The 21,947-nt window shown below is 40.0% G+C and overlaps 2 protein-coding genes across 10 annotated transcripts in view; one reads left to right on the top strand and one right to left on the bottom strand.

Annotated features, from left to right (window-relative positions):
- TMEM186 (transmembrane protein 186) overlaps positions 1-21,947 on the top strand; it is a 32,146-nt gene that overhangs the window by 3,193 nt on the left and 7,006 nt on the right. For 4 of the 7 annotated variants that reach the window (XR_010885816.1, XR_010885819.1, XR_010885813.1 and 1 more), the window contains one exon: positions 3,544-3,643. The gene's annotated coding sequence lies outside the window, so the exon portion shown is untranslated. Of the gene's footprint in view, positions 1-3,543; positions 3,644-13,176; positions 13,439-14,660; positions 15,054-19,529; positions 19,605-21,256; positions 21,934-21,947 lie in introns of those variants that run through there. The other 3 variants (XR_010885814.1, XR_010885817.1, XR_010885815.1) reach the window with 3 other exon arrangements.
- ABAT (4-aminobutyrate aminotransferase) overlaps positions 252-21,947 on the bottom strand; it is a 70,547-nt gene continuing 48,851 nt past the window's right edge. For all 3 annotated transcript variants that reach the window (XM_067306264.1, XM_013940223.2, XM_013940222.2), the window contains exons 6-16: positions 17,319-17,368; positions 14,178-14,258; positions 13,575-13,667; positions 12,364-12,426; positions 10,429-10,492; positions 9,559-9,707; positions 7,818-7,955; positions 6,248-6,415; positions 5,329-5,475; positions 3,904-4,015; positions 252-2,496 (exon numbers count right to left, since the gene is read on the bottom strand). In XM_067306264.1, coding sequence (XP_067162365.1) covers positions 2,375-2,496; positions 3,904-4,015; positions 5,329-5,475; positions 6,248-6,415; positions 7,818-7,955; positions 9,559-9,707; positions 10,429-10,492; positions 12,364-12,426; positions 13,575-13,667; positions 14,178-14,258; positions 17,319-17,368 — 1,187 coding nt within the window. In that variant the 3' untranslated portion in view covers positions 252-2,374. The remainder of the gene's footprint in view (positions 2,497-3,903; positions 4,016-5,328; positions 5,476-6,247; positions 6,416-7,817; positions 7,956-9,558; positions 9,708-10,428; positions 10,493-12,363; positions 12,427-13,574; positions 13,668-14,177; positions 14,259-17,318; positions 17,369-21,947) is intronic.

Here is a 21,947-nt window from a genome sequence, read left to right as displayed (position 1 = left end):
GCCTGACCATGATTTCATATTTATTAGTGTTGAACTTTTCATAACGGCTTCCAAGTTATTTTAAATTTTGACTGATAGAGTGATACAGCAATATCAAAAGGAAAAGAGAAATTGCTCTTGACTTAAACACGATGGCAGCAAGATACCAGCTGACTGAAGTGGGCTGTATGTATACTACATGTTCTGGATACTCATCTTTGTTAGAATATATTTAGTATGCACCAAGTGTAAAATAAAGGGCTGTAGAGAAGTTCATTTATAAATATTTTATTTAAGAATATTGATTACACATGAGATGTCATTTTATGGATCTGTGTACATAGTTACGAGTTACACCATGAAGTGTAGTTAAGTATTTGTTTAAACATTTATTTGGCACTGTCCACAGTACGCTGTAAACAATATTAACTTTATTATGCTTCAGCTGCAGTGCTTTATGTATTCTCTAACATGATTTCATCAACATGTTGTACACAATTATACAGTTACTGAGTGTCAGTAAAAATTATAAAAACACCTAGAGTATTCATAATAAAAGTGAAGATGTGGTAAGACTTCAAATTACTGGACCTTGTTTCTGTAAAAGTACAAGACTTGCTAGAGACATTTACTAAAACTACTGCACTGATATGTTGGACAAACTAATTTCCAATATGCAGTGAAATATATTGTTTGACTTTCCTCTTGATGATAATGTGCTTACTAGGACAGTGATGGCAATGCGGTTGTGTTGAACACCTGTTCACCAATCCTTTGTGGAAATCTCAAGATTTCCACAGTATTTGTTCAAAAACTTGCTCAGATTCTGACCAGCGGGCACCAGAAGTCTGGGTTCTGTAGAGAGTATTACAGAAATCCCATTATTTTTAAGCTAGCAGAAGTGAGATTTCTTGAGTTGCCCTATACCAGTACTCAAAAACTATAAGGGGAAGACCACAATTAACACTTATTAAAGCAGATAAGAAACCTTGCACATTTTAGTAGCTTTATTAAAAGATTTATAAATCCCTTAACTGCCTTGTGTCTTATTACATACTTAAAAATTGTGGTTAAAATGCTGATAGGGCAACTGTAAAGTCAGATGTGGTCCTTGTTTGTTGGTGCATAACATAAAAAAGTTAAACTTAATAATCAAAATTCAGATGCTTGTTAGCTAAGAAAAAGAAAAAAAGGCACCAGACAGTTCAAGTAAGCCTTAAGCAAATAGCAAAGAGTAAGTATCAAAGAGGTGTCCAAAACAATTATCTGAAAATAAACAGATTAATGAATTGTTGACAATTTTTGATCCTGTGGCTTTCTAGGAGACCCCTGAAGTATGCCTGCCTTAGAATAAACTATTAAAGCAACAGAAATACTTTGCATTTTAGATGTGCATTTAGCACTAGGCCTTGAGCGTAGTGGCTCTGATGTCAATAAATGGCTAAGATAAAGCAATTCAATTCTGCTGTAGTTTTACAAAATACCTTAAGGTATTCATGTAGAACTTGTAATATCTAAATGAATGGCTATTATGGTGTATTATGGGCAGAAAATAATAAAATAATCCCAGATCATTCTAGATTGCTGACAGAGGTGGAAGTATGTGCTTCACCTGATACTCTAAGCTTTAGTAAATAACGTACTTCTGCATATAACTTTCTCTGTACAAGTTTGATTGTAAGAGACAAGTCAAAAGTTTTAAAATCTAGGATGAAGAAAGAAGTATAAATACTTCAGTTCCACCTACAACACTGCACATGTGGCTGAGTGCATTAATGTCTCTGAAGCATTATGTGTAGGCTGAAGGCTGGGTACAGTAGTTGATGGCATCCTGATCCAGCTGGGTATGGCAGACTTCTGTGTTCAGGGGAATAAAGCTGGCAATTATTCTGTAAAATACTGTACTTGGCAGTGGTGGAAAGCAGAGCTTTCCTTGAAACACCTACTTTATCCCAGCTACCATTAGAGAATGGCACTTTCTGTGTGGCAGGCATGTGGCCTTAACTTTTCTGCCACGCTTGAAGGCTTGTTGCTGCTTCTGGACATGAGTAAAGCTACTGTGGTTATCTGTGAAAACAGATCGTACTAGGTCATATTTAGACTATCAAAGAGTCAGGGCCATGAATGTAGGGAGGACGCTGCAATTAATATGACCCAGGCCTGAAGATGGAGGGCCACAGCTTCTACAAAGGTAGGGTGCAGGACAGCTGCTGGTGACCACTACCAATGCTCTGCCTGTGTCCAGAGTTTGCATGGAGCAGCTTGCCTTGGGCAGGATTACAGACAGAACACAAACTTCAGTTGATGACTTTACACTTATCTTGTAAGTGAAGAGACATGAATTAATGCAAACTGATTTCATAATCTGAGCTGTTCAATGTGAGGGAGCTGCTTTTTACTTGAAGTTTGCTAAGATGTCACTGAAAATGTTCAGAAAGAGGTGTGCATGATGATCCTTGAAGATCAGTGTTGGACGAAAACGAATTGATCTGTCACCGCAGCCTCCCAGCACAACACCTAGGACAAAAACAGCTATTTTAGTCATTTCCATTTTTGCCAGATACTCAGAACATACTGTTCTCTGAGTGAAATTAACCTCGCTGTGGAGGGCCCACTTAAGTTTCCCACCTCACTGCTAATGATATAAAGATACAGCACATCATCAGTGGTGCAAAGGGCCCTCAAGCTTTACAGCAACTCAGAAGCACCCTGCAGGGGCCTGTAGCTGCTCTATAAATGCTTGAAATGGTGGAACTGGTCCCAGTGTCAAAGGCAAGACTCCATCCAGAACACAGCTCAAGCAGCAACTAAGACTTCAATGCTACAATACTCTACAAGTTGAGCACCTCAATCCCAGAACAAGACACAATAGGTTTCTCTGCCTTTTTTTTTTTAAATACACTTTATCGTTAAATGAATACTTCTTCATTATTAAATGCAAAAAGTTAAGACATCTCAGTGATGACAAATTTTTCTTGCAGTACCTAAAAATGCACAGTATTCCCTTGATTCAGAAATCAGTTAATTTTTTGAAAGGTTTCTCTACTATGAAAATCCATACTGTTGAGCTGTGTCAGCTTACCTTGCCTCTAAGCTACCTTACCTTTGTGTACCATGAAACTGTCACCTTTTCTCCCTGCTAGCTTACTTTCTAAGAACAAAAAATATTGATGTCTTTTACACTCTTAAAATTTTGGTTTGGCAATAGCTCAGATGCATCATGCCTGCTTCCTTCCAAGAGACAAGGCAGATATCAGTAACATTAAGAACTGCAACAGCAGTAAACCCAGGGCCCAGACTTATATTCAAAGAGAATGTAAGGCTTCAGATCCTGAGGCCAGGTTCCCCTTCCGAAGCTTGAGACCTGTTAGTCTGGAAGAGATCCTCTCTATAGCCAGGTAAAAGTTCTATAGTAAAGGAGGGATGCAGTTGCAGAGCTGTGCCCATTTTAGGCAAATCTTTGTATTTCATTATTAGGTACTCCATAAAATTCTTAGTTCTCCCTGTGTTTTCCTGTCTGACAGTTGTATTAACTTTCTCGTAATTATCCTGATCTGTTTCTAGAAGTAAGCAAGCCATGCAGAGCTTCACCTCAGTTCACCGCAGAGGAATATGAAAGAGATCTCGGAAATAAGACGGGCCCTGCAGAGTCTCTTCCCATCAGGTTAGCCATAAAGAGGAAGGCAGACATTGTGCATGGGTGTGTGTGTGGCTGTACACACTCCATGCAAGTGACTAGTTGGGATATTTACGAGAATAACACTGTTATTTCCAGAAAAATCTAATTACAGTTTTGCTCAGAACTTGCTTTTGTCCACTAATATTGTAGTGCACATAGGCCATACAGAAAAGGAAAATTTAAAGCATTACATATCCCACTGTTTATCATTTACACACAGTTAATTTACACACAGACATTCTTACCTTTGTTTCTGGCTATTGTAATTAACTTGTTTCTAGTTGCATCATTTGGAGTGTCAAATGAACAGAATGTTCCTCTTCCTCTCGCTCTGCTGATTAGATGGGGGTAACGAGCCTGCAATGAGAGGTAAGGAAATATGTATGGCAGCTGCTGAAACAGAGGGCACCTGGTGGCAAGCTCTGCACAGGCATCATGCCACATGGAAAAGCTGCTTCCTCCTCGGTTTTAGTGGAGTGAAACTATTCACAGTCTGATTTTCTGACAACCTTGTGTCCTGTTCACCCATTTCTGACAACAATCTGGATAGCCATAGACTTAGAGCCATAGGGCACGCAGATCTCATGTTCTCCCTTTACAAAGGAGCTAAATGTCTGAAGCAGGAAGTGAGAATGAATTTGCACCCCTGAGCTGAGTCAAAGAGAATCTTTCTTTGAGCTTCATGAATTGAGCAAATGCAACTTGCATCTAAAAACATACTCTGGGCAAATCTGAACAATCTGGAATGGGGCTAGAAACTAGCTCATCCTTATGCTGCAGTAAGACACGCTTACTAGTATACTCTGCCCCACTAATAAGTGAATTACAATCCTCTTGTTTTATTTAAGAGTAACCTTTTTTGGTTTGGATAGCAGAAGTTTGGTTTGGATAGTGGAAGTTGTATTCTGGCCTTCCAAAGCATGAAGATAAGTCTTTTTTTTTTTTTTTTTTTTTTTTTACATTCTCCTCCCTGCAAATGTCCTTAAGTTAGAGAGAAAGCCGGGGCTGTATTTGGGCATATCCCTACACTTACTCTTGGTGCACAGGTGCCTTTGAGGCCAGCATGCACAAACCTGCCCTGAGATGTCTGGCTGCTTTGCCTTGCTCATGTGGGGCTCCACAGTTGAAGCTGCAAAGGAATTTCCCTTACTTAGTTGAGGAGGGAAGACTATAATTTTCTTGCCCAAAGGCCCAACTGAATTGTAACAGAATATGAAGGTACTTTGCTGTAGAAAAAATTTTGGGGGACAGTGAAATGCTAGCTGCTTGCAATGATAGAGACTTCTAGCAGAATAACTGCACTAGCTGCAGTTCATACCTTCAGGTATTTTGCAGGTGGCTCTTTATTATAAAAAATAGCATTATATAAAAACCAGCATATAACAAAAAATTATAAAACATTATAGAAAACAGCATTATATAAAAACAGCCATATAAAACCAGCATTCTTAAGTCAGTAAAAGAAAGTTTACTTCACATTTATTCAGCCTTGCACTGAAGTACCTAAACCAGTAAGTTATGATCAAATTCACTGGTCTAGTTGCCAGCTGGAGATGCCTTAGTCTAGAGTGTTTAAGTTGTATAAGGTCAGATCCTAACTAACTGATCAGCAAGCTGTTCCTAATCCACTTTTCTCCTTTAAATAGATAGTAAGCCTTCCAAATGTTTACCTGTAAATCCAGCAGCCCAGTCAGTAGTGCTTTCCCTGCATGGGTTGCATTGTTTAGAAGGTCTTCTCTTTTAATAACCTTAATAACTTCAGCAAGCATAAGGTTCTTGGATGGATCTCCAAGCCAGGTGTTAAAAATCCGATATGGCTTAGGAAATGGTGGAAAGAGAGTTGTGGAACATGTTAACAGGCAAATCACCATAATGCTCTCCACTTAGAAAAGCAAGTCATCAAACTGATAATACAAACACCTGGTATATCAAAAAACTGGCTCATCTCTGATGCCTTTTTTTTTGTTGTAAGAGCAAAAGACAATGCCTGCCTTGCTCAGCAGAAACAAAGATGGACTACTGTATGCTATGGATTTAGTGCATTTTCTCTTGCAACTGGCATCTCATTGAAACACTGCTATAGATAACATGCGAATCAGCATCATCTATACGGGTTTTGCATTCAAGCTTTATCTCCCCCTCTCCTCTTCCCCCATTAGTTCATTTTTTTCATTTATTACATCTAAAATGATGTTACATTCAAGAAGAAACCTTACTGACAGAATGTGCTTACATGCAAGCTCTGAAGATACTAAGTTGCCCTGCCAAAACAAGGTGTCAATTTGTGGCCAGATTTGGTACTGAAGGTCAGTTTATTAGATGAGGCTATATATTCCTAGTTCTCCACTCTTTCCCACCAGTCTTGTGACCTTGGTGACTGAGGGAGACTGGGCTAAAGTTAAAGAAGCAAGCCTGCTATCCACTTGTGTGTAAGCACATAGCAAATATCTATCAAGGAGCAGCTCCATCTAGCTGAACTCGCATTACTGAAGGAAAGCTTGCCTCTCCCATGGCCTAGTACATTACAGTTACTCAAGAATGAACCACCAGAACCACCACAAAGTCCAAACATAATTGAAAAAATCTTACAGCATTTGGCCTGAACTCCTCTTTGTGGAAAAATCCTCCTGTCATCATCTTCTTACTAAACGTTACCACATCAGCTGGATCATCCAGGCCCCAATGTTCATGTGCCCAGAATTTTCCTGTGCAGCCACCTCCTGTCTGCACTTCATCCACTAAGAATGCACAGCCGTGCTGTGGAGATAGATTGAAAGTGCAGGGAACCTGAGTCCACATTTCCAAACCAAAAGTACTTTGCCAGTGAACAGATAAAGACAAGCCAAGTATATGTAACATTCATCCCTTCCTCTGCCTTTGCCCCTCCCAAATCTCCCCAACCCAAAACCACTGCCACCAGATTTCCTAATCGGGCTTTCAACTCATTTTGCATTAGATTTCACAGTCAGAAATTTGGCTATTTTTCAGAATGGCACCAGAAATATTTTCTGCATAAGTCCACAAATGCAATATATGTTTTTATGTAGTCTAGCCTTAAGCATTTCTAGAGGATGCCTGAAAACATCTGGGAGGAGTCTGGGTGCAATTTTCAAAGCCTCAGACAGAAGTAGAGCATTAAGAACCTTATATTCTAGTTTGCTTTTAAATAAGAAGTCTCTGCCTCCAATCTGAGCCAGGCACTTGTGGCATAAAGGCACTACCAGCAGCACAGTCTAGGGGCCTAAAATCATCCTAGAAGACCTGCCTTTTCAGATGAGTCTGGTGTAAGAACCAGTCATTTTAGCTGGCAAAGTGCTTTTTTATGTAAAGGACTATTTCATAGAGACTGGGGGACAGGGAGATCTCAAGCCAGACCTTGAGGTTTAAATTTGAACCTATTGCTAAGTACTTTTGGCAACTTTTAGACAAGACAAATCAGTTCACCTTGTTTACTTTCATATCCCCGCTGTTATAAGCAGTTGTTAACAAAGGGAAAAGCTGCTGCTTCTCATGGAAGAACAGAATTTTCCAAATGTCACGTATGGTCTTCTTTACAAGCACACATTAGTTTCTCCCACAAATGTTTGAGGGGAGAAAAAAAAAAAAAGCATGAAGTAGGTCTTACTGAGGGCCATCACTTCTAAACAGATAACTTTACATTCCAAGTATCAAGACATCTGCCTTTTTTCATTGCTGGCTTACTGGAACATCAGCACTTACAGGCAGACTCAGCTTGTGTTTCTGTCTCAGCTCTTTTTGTAATTAGAAACAAATATTTCAACAAAAAGTTACCCTTATCTATATCCATCTCTTCTGGAATTGCTCAAAACCACTCAGCAAATCAGCAGTACCATTTAAAGATCACTACTGTGAAACCCATAGTTAATGAATCAGAATTAGTTTCTCTGTCCCAGAATAAAATTTATTTGACTGAGGAAACCACTTAGTGTGCATCAAATAATAGAAGAGAAAATACTCTGCTGACTGTAAGGATTGCTTATATCTGAATACGTATATGTAACTATCCCAACAGCTACTGAGGAGGCCTGTGAGAAAGCTCTAAAAATGCCTGGGAGCGGGGGAAGAGAGTCCTTTGGAGACAGGAACAAATACCTGCATGTTCAGCTACCTCTGAGTGAACAGTGAAATATTTGGTTACCTTTCTGGCAATATCTCGTAACTTTCTGAAGAAGTCGTCTGAAGCATGGTTGTCCCCACCCTCTGACTGTATTGGTTCTACAATGATTCCAGCCACAATCTTCTTCTTTTTCCTGTACTTCACGATCAGATCTTCCACCTAAAAATCAACACGTTACATTTTCCTTTCAGGACGCTAGCACATTTCTTCCCAGAAAGATTAGACCTCAACACCAGAATTTCAACTTTCTTGATGCAAAAGCCATTCCTGGCTCTGAAGGCATCAGGAACCACAAGGAATTAAGTAGTTGCTCCAGGATTTAACATTGTCCTCTTGTTCCTGAATTATGCTAAAGTTTGAACCATATTGAAAACCACATTGTAACTAGAAAGCAGTTTAGCTCGCATGCTAATCTACATGAACATTGGTTTGGAAGAGCTATCAAATTTCAACTGAATGTATCATGGAAACTACTGTAGTTTACTAAGCCATTGTTGTCATTCCACCCAAGTAACATGGAAGAAAAAGCAGACTTTGTGTCAGAACACAAAACTCACCTAATGTATTAAGAAGGCAATCTGACAAGTTTGCTTTTTCTAGTCACCCAATGCAGACACTTCAATCAGATGAAATAGTACAGAAATCCGGTTGCTGATCGGGGCTTAAAGAGAAGTTTTAATTAACCCTGTAGTGCCAGCTGCTGAGATTAGTAATGCCATTTGTGCTTGAAATACCACTTCCAGCTTTCAAGGCTCACAGCCTGTGCAGGCTGTATAAAGCAATGTTTCCCAAGGGGCATCAATAAGTCAATTTGAAGTCTTTCAAGCAAGTGTTCAACTTTTTTTTAAATAACAGTTTGCAGATTGATTTTTTGCATCCCACTTCCCCGCCCCCTCCCCCCAATAAGCTGTTGGGGCAAACACAGGGAAGCAATTTGCTATGCCTTGATTTTCCCTGAAGTTACACAGGTTTGAATAAGAACTCCCTGCAGTCCAACTCTGTGCACTCAGCCATGCAGTGCTCCATTCAGGCCATCACGGCCCATTCTTGGGTAGCTAGTTATGATGTTCCAGATTTAGCATTATTTTTGTTCCAGTCACAGGGCGCGTTATGCCTTGTTCCTCTCAGCAGTCTCTTAAGAGCGAGCCCTTGCAAGTGACAGAGCCTGGATCCCACTGAGCCCGACAGGGAATCTTCCAGTTCTGGTACCTGGACACAGTTTGGGTTAAACTCTGTTCTGCCCAGCTTTCCTTTTTCCTGGGCCAGGAAGGGCACAGAGCCCCTGCAATACTCTCTGGCTCATCTTCAGCTACCCAGTCAGCTCCTGTACCTGTAGGATCAGACTTTACTCTAGAAGACTATCTAGAAGTCTAAACTAGTCTAGAAGACTTTTAGGAAAGCTGAAAAACCTGAAAAACTGTCACAGGTTCTGTTTTCAGATGATTGCACACACTGAGCTGTGTCTTAGTCCACGTCCCTCTCCAAAATGCGGCAGACAAGTTCACTGTGATATAAAAAACTACTCCTGCACATGAAATTTCACTTTGGTATCATTTATGTAGACTTCTGTTATTCACAGTAAACTGACCGTTCTTTTGAAAGGCAAGGACAAACTTCTAACCGTAAACAACAGTAAATGCTCTTTTAATCACATGCTGTTCCAATCCCTGAAAACACTCTTTCAGTGAAAGCAGCTAATCCTGCTAACGCTATTCATTATTTCAAAAAGAAATCAACAGAAGACTGCCAGTGAATTTTTTACCTCTTCTAAACAACGGGCTTCTTCCTGCTGATTCTCTTTCACAAAGTCTTCCAAAGGATACTTTAGTCTTGGAAATGGAGCAATAGGCCAGTCCAACGATGGGATGTCTAATTTGTGAATTGCTTTAGAGTGAGTTGTAGCTAAGCAACCTAAAGCCAGAAAAACAAGAATTAAAACAATATCTGACTAGGAATAATACAGAAAGAAAGTTACTAAGAGGTGAAAAACTGCCTGACACCAAGATTGAAGAATTCTCTCTTAATTGCTCTATGTTTTTATTTGATTTTCTGAAACACTGTGTAATTGGACTGAGTCAAGCTTAAGTGAATTGCTCCAGCTTTTAAGCATCAGGTCCCACGTACACTGTTCCAAAAGAACAGAATCTCTGTGAATCTGATTTACAGAACAGCAATGCTCAGACTAGATAAATTTCACCTTTCCAAAGACAACTGGTTGCAAAGCTCAGTTACAGCAGTGTTAGGTAACATGTGTAGAACAGGGACTGATCCTATCTAAAATGGTAAAAACAACTGATGTTGTTTGTATACTGCAGTAATTTTACCTTATGATTTAGATTTTTACTAGTACAGATAGGAAACCTTGGATCCAGAATGAAAGTAAGGGATCTTCTGAAAACAGGTATTTAAAAGATCCAAAATTAAATCACTGTCATTCAAAATAAATATTCTGTTTCAGCACTGATGGAGCTTCTAAGGCGAGCCTTCAATAAACCTAGAGCTTCCACTGATACTATCTAAGAAAATAACTACTTTTCAAAAACTACAGTGAGATAACAACTTACTGCAGTGGCTAATACCAGCTGAGAAGAAGCAAGAGAAAGGCAAATGTGGCTGGCAGTGCTTTTCTTACCCATGGTTCTTCCATGGAATCCACCCATGAAGGAGAGCATCGCGTAGTCGGGGCAGCCGGGCGGCTGAAAGCAAACCCAGACACGTCACGGCGCGGTGCCCGCAGACAGGTGGCGGTGCAGCTCACAGCAGAGCCGCTGCAGACAGCCTTGCATAACCCACAACACCCCTTCTGCTCCAAACCCACCCACCAGCCGCAGCCTGGCTGCCCAGCGATGGAGAAGAGCAGGATGCTTTGATCCAAGCTGCTGCCCCACACAGCATGCCAGTAAGCTTCCTCTTCAAACCATCTGGTACTGTAAAATGCTATATTTACCCATTTACTCAAGTAAATTTGTCATCCCTCAAAATTTGCCTGATATTGTAAAGCACATCAAAGAATACTTGGCAATTTATATTGTGTCATAAAATTGCTTTACCCATGAACTTGCATAAAAGCAGAAAGTTCAGTACAATCAGCCTCTTTTTGTACAAACTATGGACACATAGTAAATTCCCTAAAAGCTGATAAGCAACTTCCCTGGGATTACTTAAGTATGTTGCAGACCTCCTGGATAACCCCCTTCAGGACTGAGAGAGAGCAAAGTAGTGAGAGTGTAAGTAAGCGTATGATTTGCAAGTGTATGTCCGAGTGCTTGCACTCAGGGCCCACTCAGACCAGCACGAAACTTCTTTGCATTCTTGTTGGCTTTCTATACAAAGACTGAAAAAGGACCATGACAAAATACGTGGAAACATTGTACTATCTGAAATTTATTAAAAGGATATCCTTGGATGAACACCTTCCTCCCCCCCCCTTTTAAAAATAAAAATTCCCTTTCTTTATGGTCTATATCTTATCCTAAGAGTGGAAGGATTTTCACTTCACTTCAGCATTTACACACTGTTTAGACCCTTTAATCTTGCACCCACCCTCACGGTACAAGCCCATGGCTCCAATATTTGTAATTGGATTCATCTCAGAAAGGGGAACGAACTGCCCTCTGAATTCCCCCCCCCCCAATTACAAAGAAAACTCAAACAATTAGCTCAAACTAGAAACTCAATGATTAGATAGTTAAACTTGGATAAAAAGCGATCATCATATTACAGAAGTCTTTGGTGCTGATGTCAGCTTACAAAATTCCTGTTCTTTCAGGTCATGATGTGCCATCCTCTTACTTGTATTGGCACAAGCATGTGTGTGACCATGCTGTGAGCAAGATGAAAGAACTGATCAGCTTTAACAAATAATCCTGGGAAAAAAAAGCAACCCCAAAACAACAAACCAAAACATCCTCCACGTTTTTAAAGCCAAATGAGTTCCCTAATGCAGTGTGAATGAATTGAATGCTGTGTCACTACAGAAATGCCAAGATCAGGCTAGAACCAGCAGGTTATTCATTTCTAAGATATTTATCTCATAAAGGAGATTAAATACACTGCTGCATATAAAGTTTTGTGACTGGCAAAAGCATGGCTACTTTGGTCAAAGCTGAATGGGACTCTAGAGGCTTTTCAGCTGCATCTTAATTTCCTGATCCTGCAGGATTACACTGTTAACATTTAGTCAGTCAAATTTTAACCAACCCCTTGATTAGTTTTAAGCCATAAAATCACAGCTTCTGGAAAAATTAAAAGATCTTAACATTATTTTATTTGTAAAAGTCTGCATGTATTAAAGATCTCCATGGACCTTTCCATCACCTGGACCCTTCTCTAGCAGATGGTATCTCATGACAAAAGGATGATTTTTCCAAGATTCACAGCTGGGAAGGATGCAGGAGAATATGAGCAGCAAAGCTTGACATCTGTTGGAAGCAGCTTGTATTTAACCTTTTCCTAAATTTTACAAAACTGAGATTTCACTTCGGAGATAGGAAAACCAATTTTTCCTCCAAGCTTCCCGTATAAATCAAGCCAGCACTACATCTGTAGATGTGTTTAAAAGCGTTACCTGGTTAATCATGCAAGATTCCAGTTCCTCTTTTGTGACATTATTATGGCCCCTCTCCTTGTTCTGCAAAAAAATAACAAATAGTTTTCCCTCAGTTGTGACCAAGTGGCTGAGTACCAGTATTAATAATGCTGATATTTCCAAACTACAGGCAATGAAAATGTGGAGCTTGGCCTTTAGATACTGACTGTAATCTGCATTGCAGAAGACAAACTAATTAAAGATGCATAATTCCATGAGCATTAGGACTAGTGAAAAGACTACTAAAGGTTTTCTGCAGATTTGGGTCTTGTGTTTTGAGCTCTAAATGATGTTTCCCTGCACTCAACACATTAGCAAGGTCTCTCTGCCTGGCAGATCATCAGATATTTTAGTAAGAGAGATTCAGAACAAGGTCACCTATTAGGTAAGACAGTTTAGGGGTTTCTCTCCCAAACACCTCTTTACAAAGCTTGTAGAAGCACAGTTCTTTGAAACCCCTGCAGTTCTGGCTGAAATAAACCCAGGAGTTTACAAATACACAAAAATGGCACAAACTTTTTTTTTTTTTTTTAAAGAAGGACTTAGACCCAAATCAGCCTTACTTGTATATTTTATCATCTGACTGCTTCCAAAGCCCTTTTGCCATTCTATTATATACCTGCCTTTAAGTTCAGAAAACAAAATAATACTCAGATCTCTCTCCCCAAGGATGGACCTTCCAAATAGTTTTTTGCTCTGTATCCCATCAACTATGGTTTAAATTAAAACTCAGAGAAAACCACCTACACCTTGGAAATTGCCTCCCTGAGAGGAGTTCTCTTTCTCCTGTAGTGTAGGAGTGAGCTGAGAGAGAGCGGCCCTCCCCTCCTGCCCATCTGTGGACATTATCAGGACCAGCACTTAGCACAAGAACAGGAAAGAGATCATACTACACACCACCGTGTCACCACTGGTGATCACATGGTGAATGGAAAGGAGAGAAGAAGCAGCATTGCTATATGTATTTTCTTTGTTTCCTTTTTTATTTCTACATTTGTGTCAACAGAAATCAAAAGCTTGGATGAAGAATTTTTAACAGGGATTTCATATCAGGTTGAAGCATAAATAAATGATATCATGACCACAAGAACCTCCCTGCCTTACTTTGTTGTACAATAACAGTTCTGATTATGAACAAATACTGATTTCTACATACCAACATATAAACATCTTTTAGTATTTTTACTCACTCTGTACCACATAAATATTGCTTTAAAGGCATTTTCATTAGAGCAGGATCCACAGGACATGGTGACAACCTGTGACAGACCCTTAGGAGCCACCTGTGAAAGAGAGAAAATTATTCCAAAATATTAAGCACAACTGTAGCACAAGGTGAACATAATACTGTCAGTCTTTAACATCATCAACTTAAATATAATGGGAGACCAACTGAGCTTAGAAAAAGAAAAACTGATTCCAACTCAGTTTCAGCCCCAAGGATGTCCAAGCTTAAATCAGGACAAACAGAAGCTACTTATTACATTTCTTAGGAAATCACAGCAAGTAGAAGTTAGAGAAAATATGTTTTGTCATCAGGTCTTGAATCAGGAATGAAAGAGGTGGTATCTGTGCAGAGCACTTGCCTCACCCTCTCACATTCAGCTGTCAAGTTGGGGGAAAAAGGGTTGACTTCATTGCTTGCTGGTTCCAGTCTCTAGGAGGGGGGAAGGCAGGTGGACTAATGGGGCAGCTAATCCATAATGTTACCTATTAAAATCTGTAACATCCTTTGACATGCCTGTGTCCCTAAACACAGAATATGGTAACTCATCACTGTTATCTTAACTTACTGATAACAAAGATTCCTTCAGTCTTTCTGCAAAGTTCTCTGGAGGTAAAATCCCTAGGGCAGGTCTGTTGATAAAGGTACTCTAAAAAAACATAGGAAGAAAAATTGTTTTTAGTATCACATGAAGAATATCACCATGTTGATATCAAGACAGTTTCATTTAATTATAATTACAAACACCAGCCCAAACATTTGCAGTCATGGCACAAGGACTTTTAAAAACAGGGGAAGATATTCATGTCTTTGAATGCATTTTTCTATCTAAACCTTAATATTTTACTCTTGCAGAGCACCTTAAAAAAGGTGCATGCAAAGTGCTTAATGACATGTTTCCTCTTCAATATTGCTACTTTATTCCTTCACTCAATCTCAGTTTTCCTCATACACAGGAAATACACTGTAAAATCTTAATTACTTGCCTTCAGTTTGAGTAGCTAAAACTAAATTCAATTAAGATAGCACCACTTTCCATTTCTTGATTTAGGTCTGACCTGGACCAGGAGTCATTAATGCTGGAATAGTCTCCATGCTTCTAATGCAATCTCTCCAACCAGTGGATTTTCACAGGCTACGGGGAAGCTATCTATTGAACTCACGTCTGATTCCCAGAACGGTTTTCTCCAAACCAACCCATCTCCCTGTCAGTCGGCAGAACTAAACCTGTGTCGCTGCCAGAGCCTTAGTCACCACCGCAGTGACTGCAGGAAGGCAGCCTTCCAGGACCTGGGGGGAGGTTATCGAGAAGATGGAGCCAGGCTCTTCAGTGGCGCACGGTGGGGGGATGAGAGGCAACAGGCATAAATCAGAATGAGAGGTATCAACTGGATATAAGGAAAAAGTTTTTCACCACGAGGACAGTGAAGTGGCAGAACAGGTTGCCCAGAGAGATTGTACTGGATAACACACTGTGAAAGTGTGTTATTTCCAAAACAATGTTTATTTCAACAGATTCAGACTTAAAAATAAGTCTAAACAAGGATGTTGCAGATTAACACTAAGTTTTTGTTTAGTACATATGAGAACTCTGACTTGGCTTTTTATCTCAGCTTAGAAGGAAATTTTCATATAGAATTAGAGATATGAGAGCATAAATCTGTTGTGAATTTGATTATTGGCTTTCACAGCCAATTGACAACATTTGCCATTAAGTAGAAAAATATATTTTTTCTTTTGTTGTTAATGACTTATTCAGTACTGAGAAAAACAGAACACTAATATCAAGCTGCTGTGGTCTCAAATGAATGGATGCATATTCTGGTTTTTATTAGTTGGCTATAAAGAGGTTACATGGAGCATTAAAAACAAACCAAAGAAATAATCCCTACAAGAAAACGCTGATCCCATTGATAAGGGCAAACAAGGGCCCTAGGGCCCTACCTCAGTGTGAATTACTCCAAAAGAAGTTTTGCGTTTTCACACCACGGCTGGCACTGTCTGCAGGCAGACCGCCACCCCTACGCTGCCTGCAGCGGAGGTCTCCGCTGGTTCTGCCTCTTCACGGCTCTCCGGCCTCGGAGCCGCACGCTTCCCCTGCACCCGTCCGCTTACGGCACTGCAAAGACGACGTCCTGCCGACACTGTGCCCAGACTAAACTGCCAGAAACCCTAAGTGTGCAGCCGGGTACGGACCACAGGCTTAGTGCAGCCCCTCCCCTGAGCTCATGCAGCTTTGATGCTGGTATGGGGGAGATGTGTCCTGGTTGCACTGCTTATTTTGGATTTGGAGGTAGCTCCTTTTGCTCCAGCCTTCCAGTTGGCAGCCTATTAACTTCCCTTTTCCAGCTGACAAATTAAAAGCTGCCACCAGACAGCAGAGCTTTTTTAAATCTGATTTTGCCTACCGCTACATTGCAATACAGATATTATCTCCTCAGAAATAATTTGTCTGAGGTAATGCACATATTTAGAAATACTGGCGTTTCCATGATGTCTGGAGCTGCCTTTGACAGCTCTGGCATCTCTAGCCTCCATGGTGGTTTTTAAAAAGTCTGAAGTATTTTAGTTCAGGGGAAGGCAGAGTTTCTCATTCCTGAAGAAAAGAGAACTCTGCAAGCAAATCAGCTGGGGGAACGCAAATGTCGGCACTCTTTCACATGCCGGTCTGGCTTCGCGCTCTCCCGCAGCGAGCCAGCGGGCTCTGAGGAAGGACAGCGCAGGTGCGCGGGGACGCGGCTCGCCCTCCCGGCGGCGTGGGCACCGAGTACTGGTTTGCAGAACCAGTGGCTCAAGCCACTACAGACAGCACAGCCAGCAGGGATAAACTGATCGGTGGTCACAAGCCAGCGCAGCTCAGGTCCACACAGCTCTAGTCCGGATTTTCAGTTAAATCTCTGTGCCCACATATCCATGTGCCATACACATAAGCTATTGTCAATGTTAGAGATTTAAGAAAAATGCCCGAGATGATTATGGAATCCACAAATTTTGTCCAGTGGGAAAATGAAGCTTGAGTTATAAGGCAACTTTATTTTAAACGTTTCCATAACTTAAACCAGGTTGTTTCCAATGACTGTTAGTAGACTGTTACAGAAAATAGGCAGATACTTTATTTAAGCATTCAAGAAGTTGTTACTTTGTTTTGAAATAATCATGTAGCTCTAGTCTAATTAATTTAATTTTTCCAGGACATGTCAGTGGATTCGTTAGCACCATTAGTACTCAAGCAGATGTGAACCGGCCACCAAAACAAAACAACCCCCTCTCCCACCCAAATTTACAGCATTCTGGATTTAAATCACTATTTTCATATTCTGAATACTACATTATCTCTCAAGGACTTGTGTTAGATTCCAACAAAACAAAGGCTTCCTTTCAGACTCAAAAAAATCTTCATTCAAGAACATAGCTAAAATAATTAATTGGAAAAACTCCGCTTGAAGGAAGCATGATTTAAAACTGGCTGCTAATATATAAAGTGCTTCCATCACCCAAATATTTACTTCTTGTAGATCTTCACAGATTTTTTTAATGTTTTCTTACGCACTACCAAGCTTTTTTCACCTACTGAGAAATAAAGAAAGCAGATCCAACCATACTTCGAATTGATTCATTGAGCCATTTTATCAGTTTAAGAGAAAATAAGAAAGACAGCCACAAGCAGGCAGAGGATTCTTGCAAATGCTTAAAGTCATAAATCACTTACCAAGTTCTGTGGCTGCTGTAGAAGCTTTATCAGAGAGGGATGGCTGTAACCTATTTAGAAAAGAAACAAACCAAACCAAAACAGTTCTTTCTATGTGTTTTCAATAAAGCACCCGATGTAGAGAATAACTTTATTCAGATGTTTAACTCAATTTCTATTTAACTCATGCATGTTTTAAGTATTAATAATTGACGTCCTTTCAAAGCAGGACAACCCTCGTCTTTTACAAAATATATTATCATCTCTGACTTTGCAACAAATTTAGTGTCAGGCAATAGCAAAACATATTTTAGTACTGAAAATTAAAAATGGAACACCAAAATGAAGTGAACATGACATGGATCATTTGCCTGAAAGAACCTCAAGCACAGTTAATACCAAGTATGGTGGGTCTGAAATTATTAGACTTTGCTTACTCTTCATTCTAGGTTTCCCATGTAAAAGTGTTTGATTTCTCTATTGCACAACACGCAAATCTCTCCCATTTCTCAGTTAAGAGTAGAAATCACTTTCTGCCTGTGTCTGCTACACCTCTAGTCTCATACCAATTTTTTACCTTCCTTGAATATCAGACTGATCATTCCTAGCACAATAACAGAGCTTTTTGTTCCGCTGTGATTTTTAACTGTTTGGATTTTTCCTCATTGTAAAATCAATTTAGAAACACATATTCCCCTTCTTTATGCTCTTAGGCCACGCAGCTCCCCAGGCTTTGGCAGCCATAGGAAAGGGACAAACAAAAGTCTATATATGTACTGATTTCCCAAAGAAAGCTCATTTAGCTATTCTAATTTCAATGCATTATAATGTACCCAAGCACAAAATTAGGAATAAAATATCAGTTAGGGCTTTTTGTTCCTCAACAGATATAGCTGGACAGTGCAGGTTAATCCTGCTGGCACAGCAGTACCAACGGCAAGCAATACCAGCACAAAGCAGTTAGCATCTTCCTCTATACGGCTTCAGTTTTCACCTTTCCTAATAATGCTCCAGTAGGATCAGATTTTGCAAAGTTTTATGGAAAAAAGGGGCTTATGTACTAGGACAACCAGACAGTTAGGTGGAACTATTTAACTCGAACATGTGCCTGAAACAAAAAAATCATATTCCTATTCTCACACATCTTACTGCTTCCTGGCTGTAGAGACAACACGTTAAGAAATACTATTCTTGGGCATTTCCAGTACAGCTGGAAATATTACAAAGTCTATGAAATCTGATTTAATTTGCATTCTAGAGTTTCTTAGAAGTATCTTTAGAACATTAATGAAAGGAATGCCTGGTGCTGTTGTGATCTGCTCAATACCAGCATCACGCTACCATCTCACACTTCCCGTAAACGCTAAGCGCAGGCTACATGATCACTACACAAGTAGTATTCAGAAGCAGAAATAAAACAACAAGACAGCCTTTTTTTCTTCAAACCATTTGAAACTCAATTAATTATTTCATATCTGGGAACAATGACTCTAAGACAAAATTTTCTCTAAATTACCAGCAATAAAATTGTAATGAAAAGACAGGGCCTCTGTACACTGGGCCTCTTCAGAAATTCATATTTTAATAACAGCTTTCATCAAGGTTTTATGTTGGATTATCTTTTTCAAACATCAATACCTAAAGGTCTGCGTCATTTTCTATACTGCAAATTCCTCAAGAGAATATATTAAAATGTTAAGAGCCAACTCTTAAAACCTGAATGTGTGCTAAATATGAACGTATTTAGGTGTTCACGCAGGCACTATTTGTTACCAAATGACAAGCTGAGCGTAGCAGGAGACAGATGGCAGGCAGTGCTAATTGCCGTGGTTCAGGCTGCAGAAAGCGCTCCAAGGTGGGAAAGAAAACATGTTCAAGTTTTCTTTCCAAATGAAAGAACAGACCTTCCATTTCAGAGCGCCTGTCTCTTCCACAGGGAGTTTTTACTAAGTCACAGACCTCGGAGAGATCAAATTCGATTCTCATTTCTCAGCTGCTCTGTCAAATGTCAGGCCAGGTTAGACAAAGAGATTTCAAAATTGCTGCCATTTCGTAACTGCTTTCTCTCCAAACCGAACCCCCCCTTGAGCTGTCATTCGTTACTTCTCTGTTGCCCTTCTCTTGTGGCTTTTTTTCTTTTTTAAAATCATTCTCCCTTTGTTATGTGACCCTAAAACGGTCTGATTCCTAATACCCAGGTATCTCATTTTTAATCTTGACAATCAATATCAGATCCATTTTCTCCAGGATTTAGCCAAAGCACCTCCACTGAAGAATGACAGCGGGCTGATACCAGCGTAGCTGAGGGTGAGACCTTTCGTTCCATGGCGCTTGCCTGACGCCGGCATTATAAACACACATTTTGGTATCTAGTGCAATTCAGAAACAGTACATGTCTATTGTTTACCTCTGTGCCTCTTAAGCTCATTTCTCCTTATTGCTATTCCAACATCCTGCATTTGTCACTGATTGTACAGCCAATGATTATTTATGAAGAAAAAATATCTTTAAACTCAGATGTTATATAAAGGAAGAAAAAAGTCCCACAACTTTCTACTAATCTCTTTTTACATTTTCAGTACTTCATTCTGAATTCTGAATGTTTAAGCTATTACCATGAATTTCTCAAGCTGCTGAAAGATAAGAAAAAGAAATTAGCAATAGTAAAAGACAGATAAAGCACATAAGAATGAAAACATGCAGGCAACTATCTGTAGAGAAAAACACCATAACCACAGCTGGTAACAGTATTCCTAGGTAGAAGTTGCAGCTTTTTTAATTCATTAAAAATGAAACTGAGCTGCTGCTTTATTTATGATGTTTTATATTTTTGTTTTTATCTATAGCTATTAGATTTGTCCTCTAAAAAGTCTAGTGAGTTCTTAAAAGGAAAACATTAAATACAATGTTATGAGTTGTTGTATCTGCTGGCCCTCCCAGGAGGATCACACACAAAAACACATGTAAACTCTGGTCAAAGGTCATATCTTGACATTAAAGTATTTTACGTATGAGATCCCATGTGAATTTACAGACTCATGAATCAAAACATGAAGTAGACTTTAGATGCAATTTAACAGTCTGGAAAGCACAGCTAGCTGATTACAAATATAATTTGGGGAAGACAGTGGAAATAAAGAGGATACTGTGAAAAATGTGTAAATTTGGCTATGAAGGTATTAGACCAAAATACACTTTCACAGCCATTAGGGTTTATTTGTGATTATTCATTAGCTGTTGGATAAGATCATCAAAAGTGAGCATATTACCAGGAGATTTTGCTATTACCAAGGGATTACACATATTAATTCAAATATAAAACCAGCCAGACATACACCAGAGACTTTCTTACCTGCAAAAAGTGCTGCCCACCCCCACCACAAACCACTGTGTCCTAACCTCAGTCAGACCACCAAGTTTGTTCAAATTCTGTCAGACTTGCAGGTCTGCCCTGGCATTTTCAAATACATGACTTTGTCAATGCCAACATGTCCCAGCAACTGCAGCGTTAGCACAAGGCTGTGCAGATCACCTGCACATGCTCCTCTCCCAAAAGTGCAGATCACCTGCACATGCTCCTCTCCCAAAAGGCGGCGAGTACAGGAGCACCGCAGAGACGAGCACGGCCGCTCTGCTCTTCGGCTCACCAGGCTCGAGACGAGAGCAGCTGCCTTCAGTGTTAGAGGGCTCAGAGTTCTTGCCGAGTAGCTCACTACAACGTACGCTCAATAATTCACTGGTAGAAAACACGGGTCAGCGTCGCATCATTTGCTTTAGAGAGATGCAACCGCAGTCTCTGGACCAGCCACGCACGAAAAAACCAGCTGTGGTAGCTGTTTCCAAGCAGTGAAATCAAAAACAGAAAAGCAACTGCTGTGTATCAGCAAAGCCCAGACAAACATGTTTGGTAAGGGGTACAGTCAACGCTCTGGCCAATTGTCGCTTTTCCTATTATTTAGTATCATTTCATCTGGACTCAGCTGAGCCCCTGCCAGTTTGCATATGTCAGCTTGCTCTCATTTGTGTCTGATAATGTCTCTTCCCGCCACACAAACCACGCGGAAAGAGATGGAGACCTGTACGTCATTGCTGCAGACCGGCACGCGTCCTGGCAAGCAGAGGTACGCACAGAACGCAGGCCCGCAAGGAGGAGGGAGGAATCCCTCGTACCAGCACCAGGTGTTACTCCAGAACATCCCTCTGCAAACCTTCCCCTCTCAGTCATAGATTTACACACCTAGGCTGTGTCTCACTGCAGAAATAATTCTGTTTGATAATCGATTACAGAAGGAGAGTCTGTACAGAAGGAGATCCTGCGTTACTCACTTCCTCTCATGTCCAGCTTATTTTTTTCCCCCTGTTTTCATTACTTTAACAAACTTTTAATTAGAGAAAGATGCAACAGTTTGTCCTTTTCACCTAGAAACATTAAGATATTAAGGATGCTTTAAGGTTAACATGATCAAAGATACTTAATCTACACCTATTGACATTTGATGAGATAACTTGCTTATTTACAGGTAAACCAATGTATCCAATGTAAACCAATGTATTCACCAATGGAACCCAGAAAATTTTTAAACCCTGATTTAAACCCTGATTTTTAATGTATGAAACACCAAAGCTAGAGACTAAGATCATCTTTTATAT

Source organism: Apteryx mantelli, chromosome 16, assembly GCF_036417845.1.
Source record: "Apteryx mantelli isolate bAptMan1 chromosome 16, bAptMan1.hap1, whole genome shotgun sequence".
NCBI classification, from domain to species: Eukaryota; Metazoa; Chordata; class Aves; order Apterygiformes; family Apterygidae; genus Apteryx; species Apteryx mantelli.
This window is presented reverse-complemented; position numbering and strand designations above follow the sequence as displayed.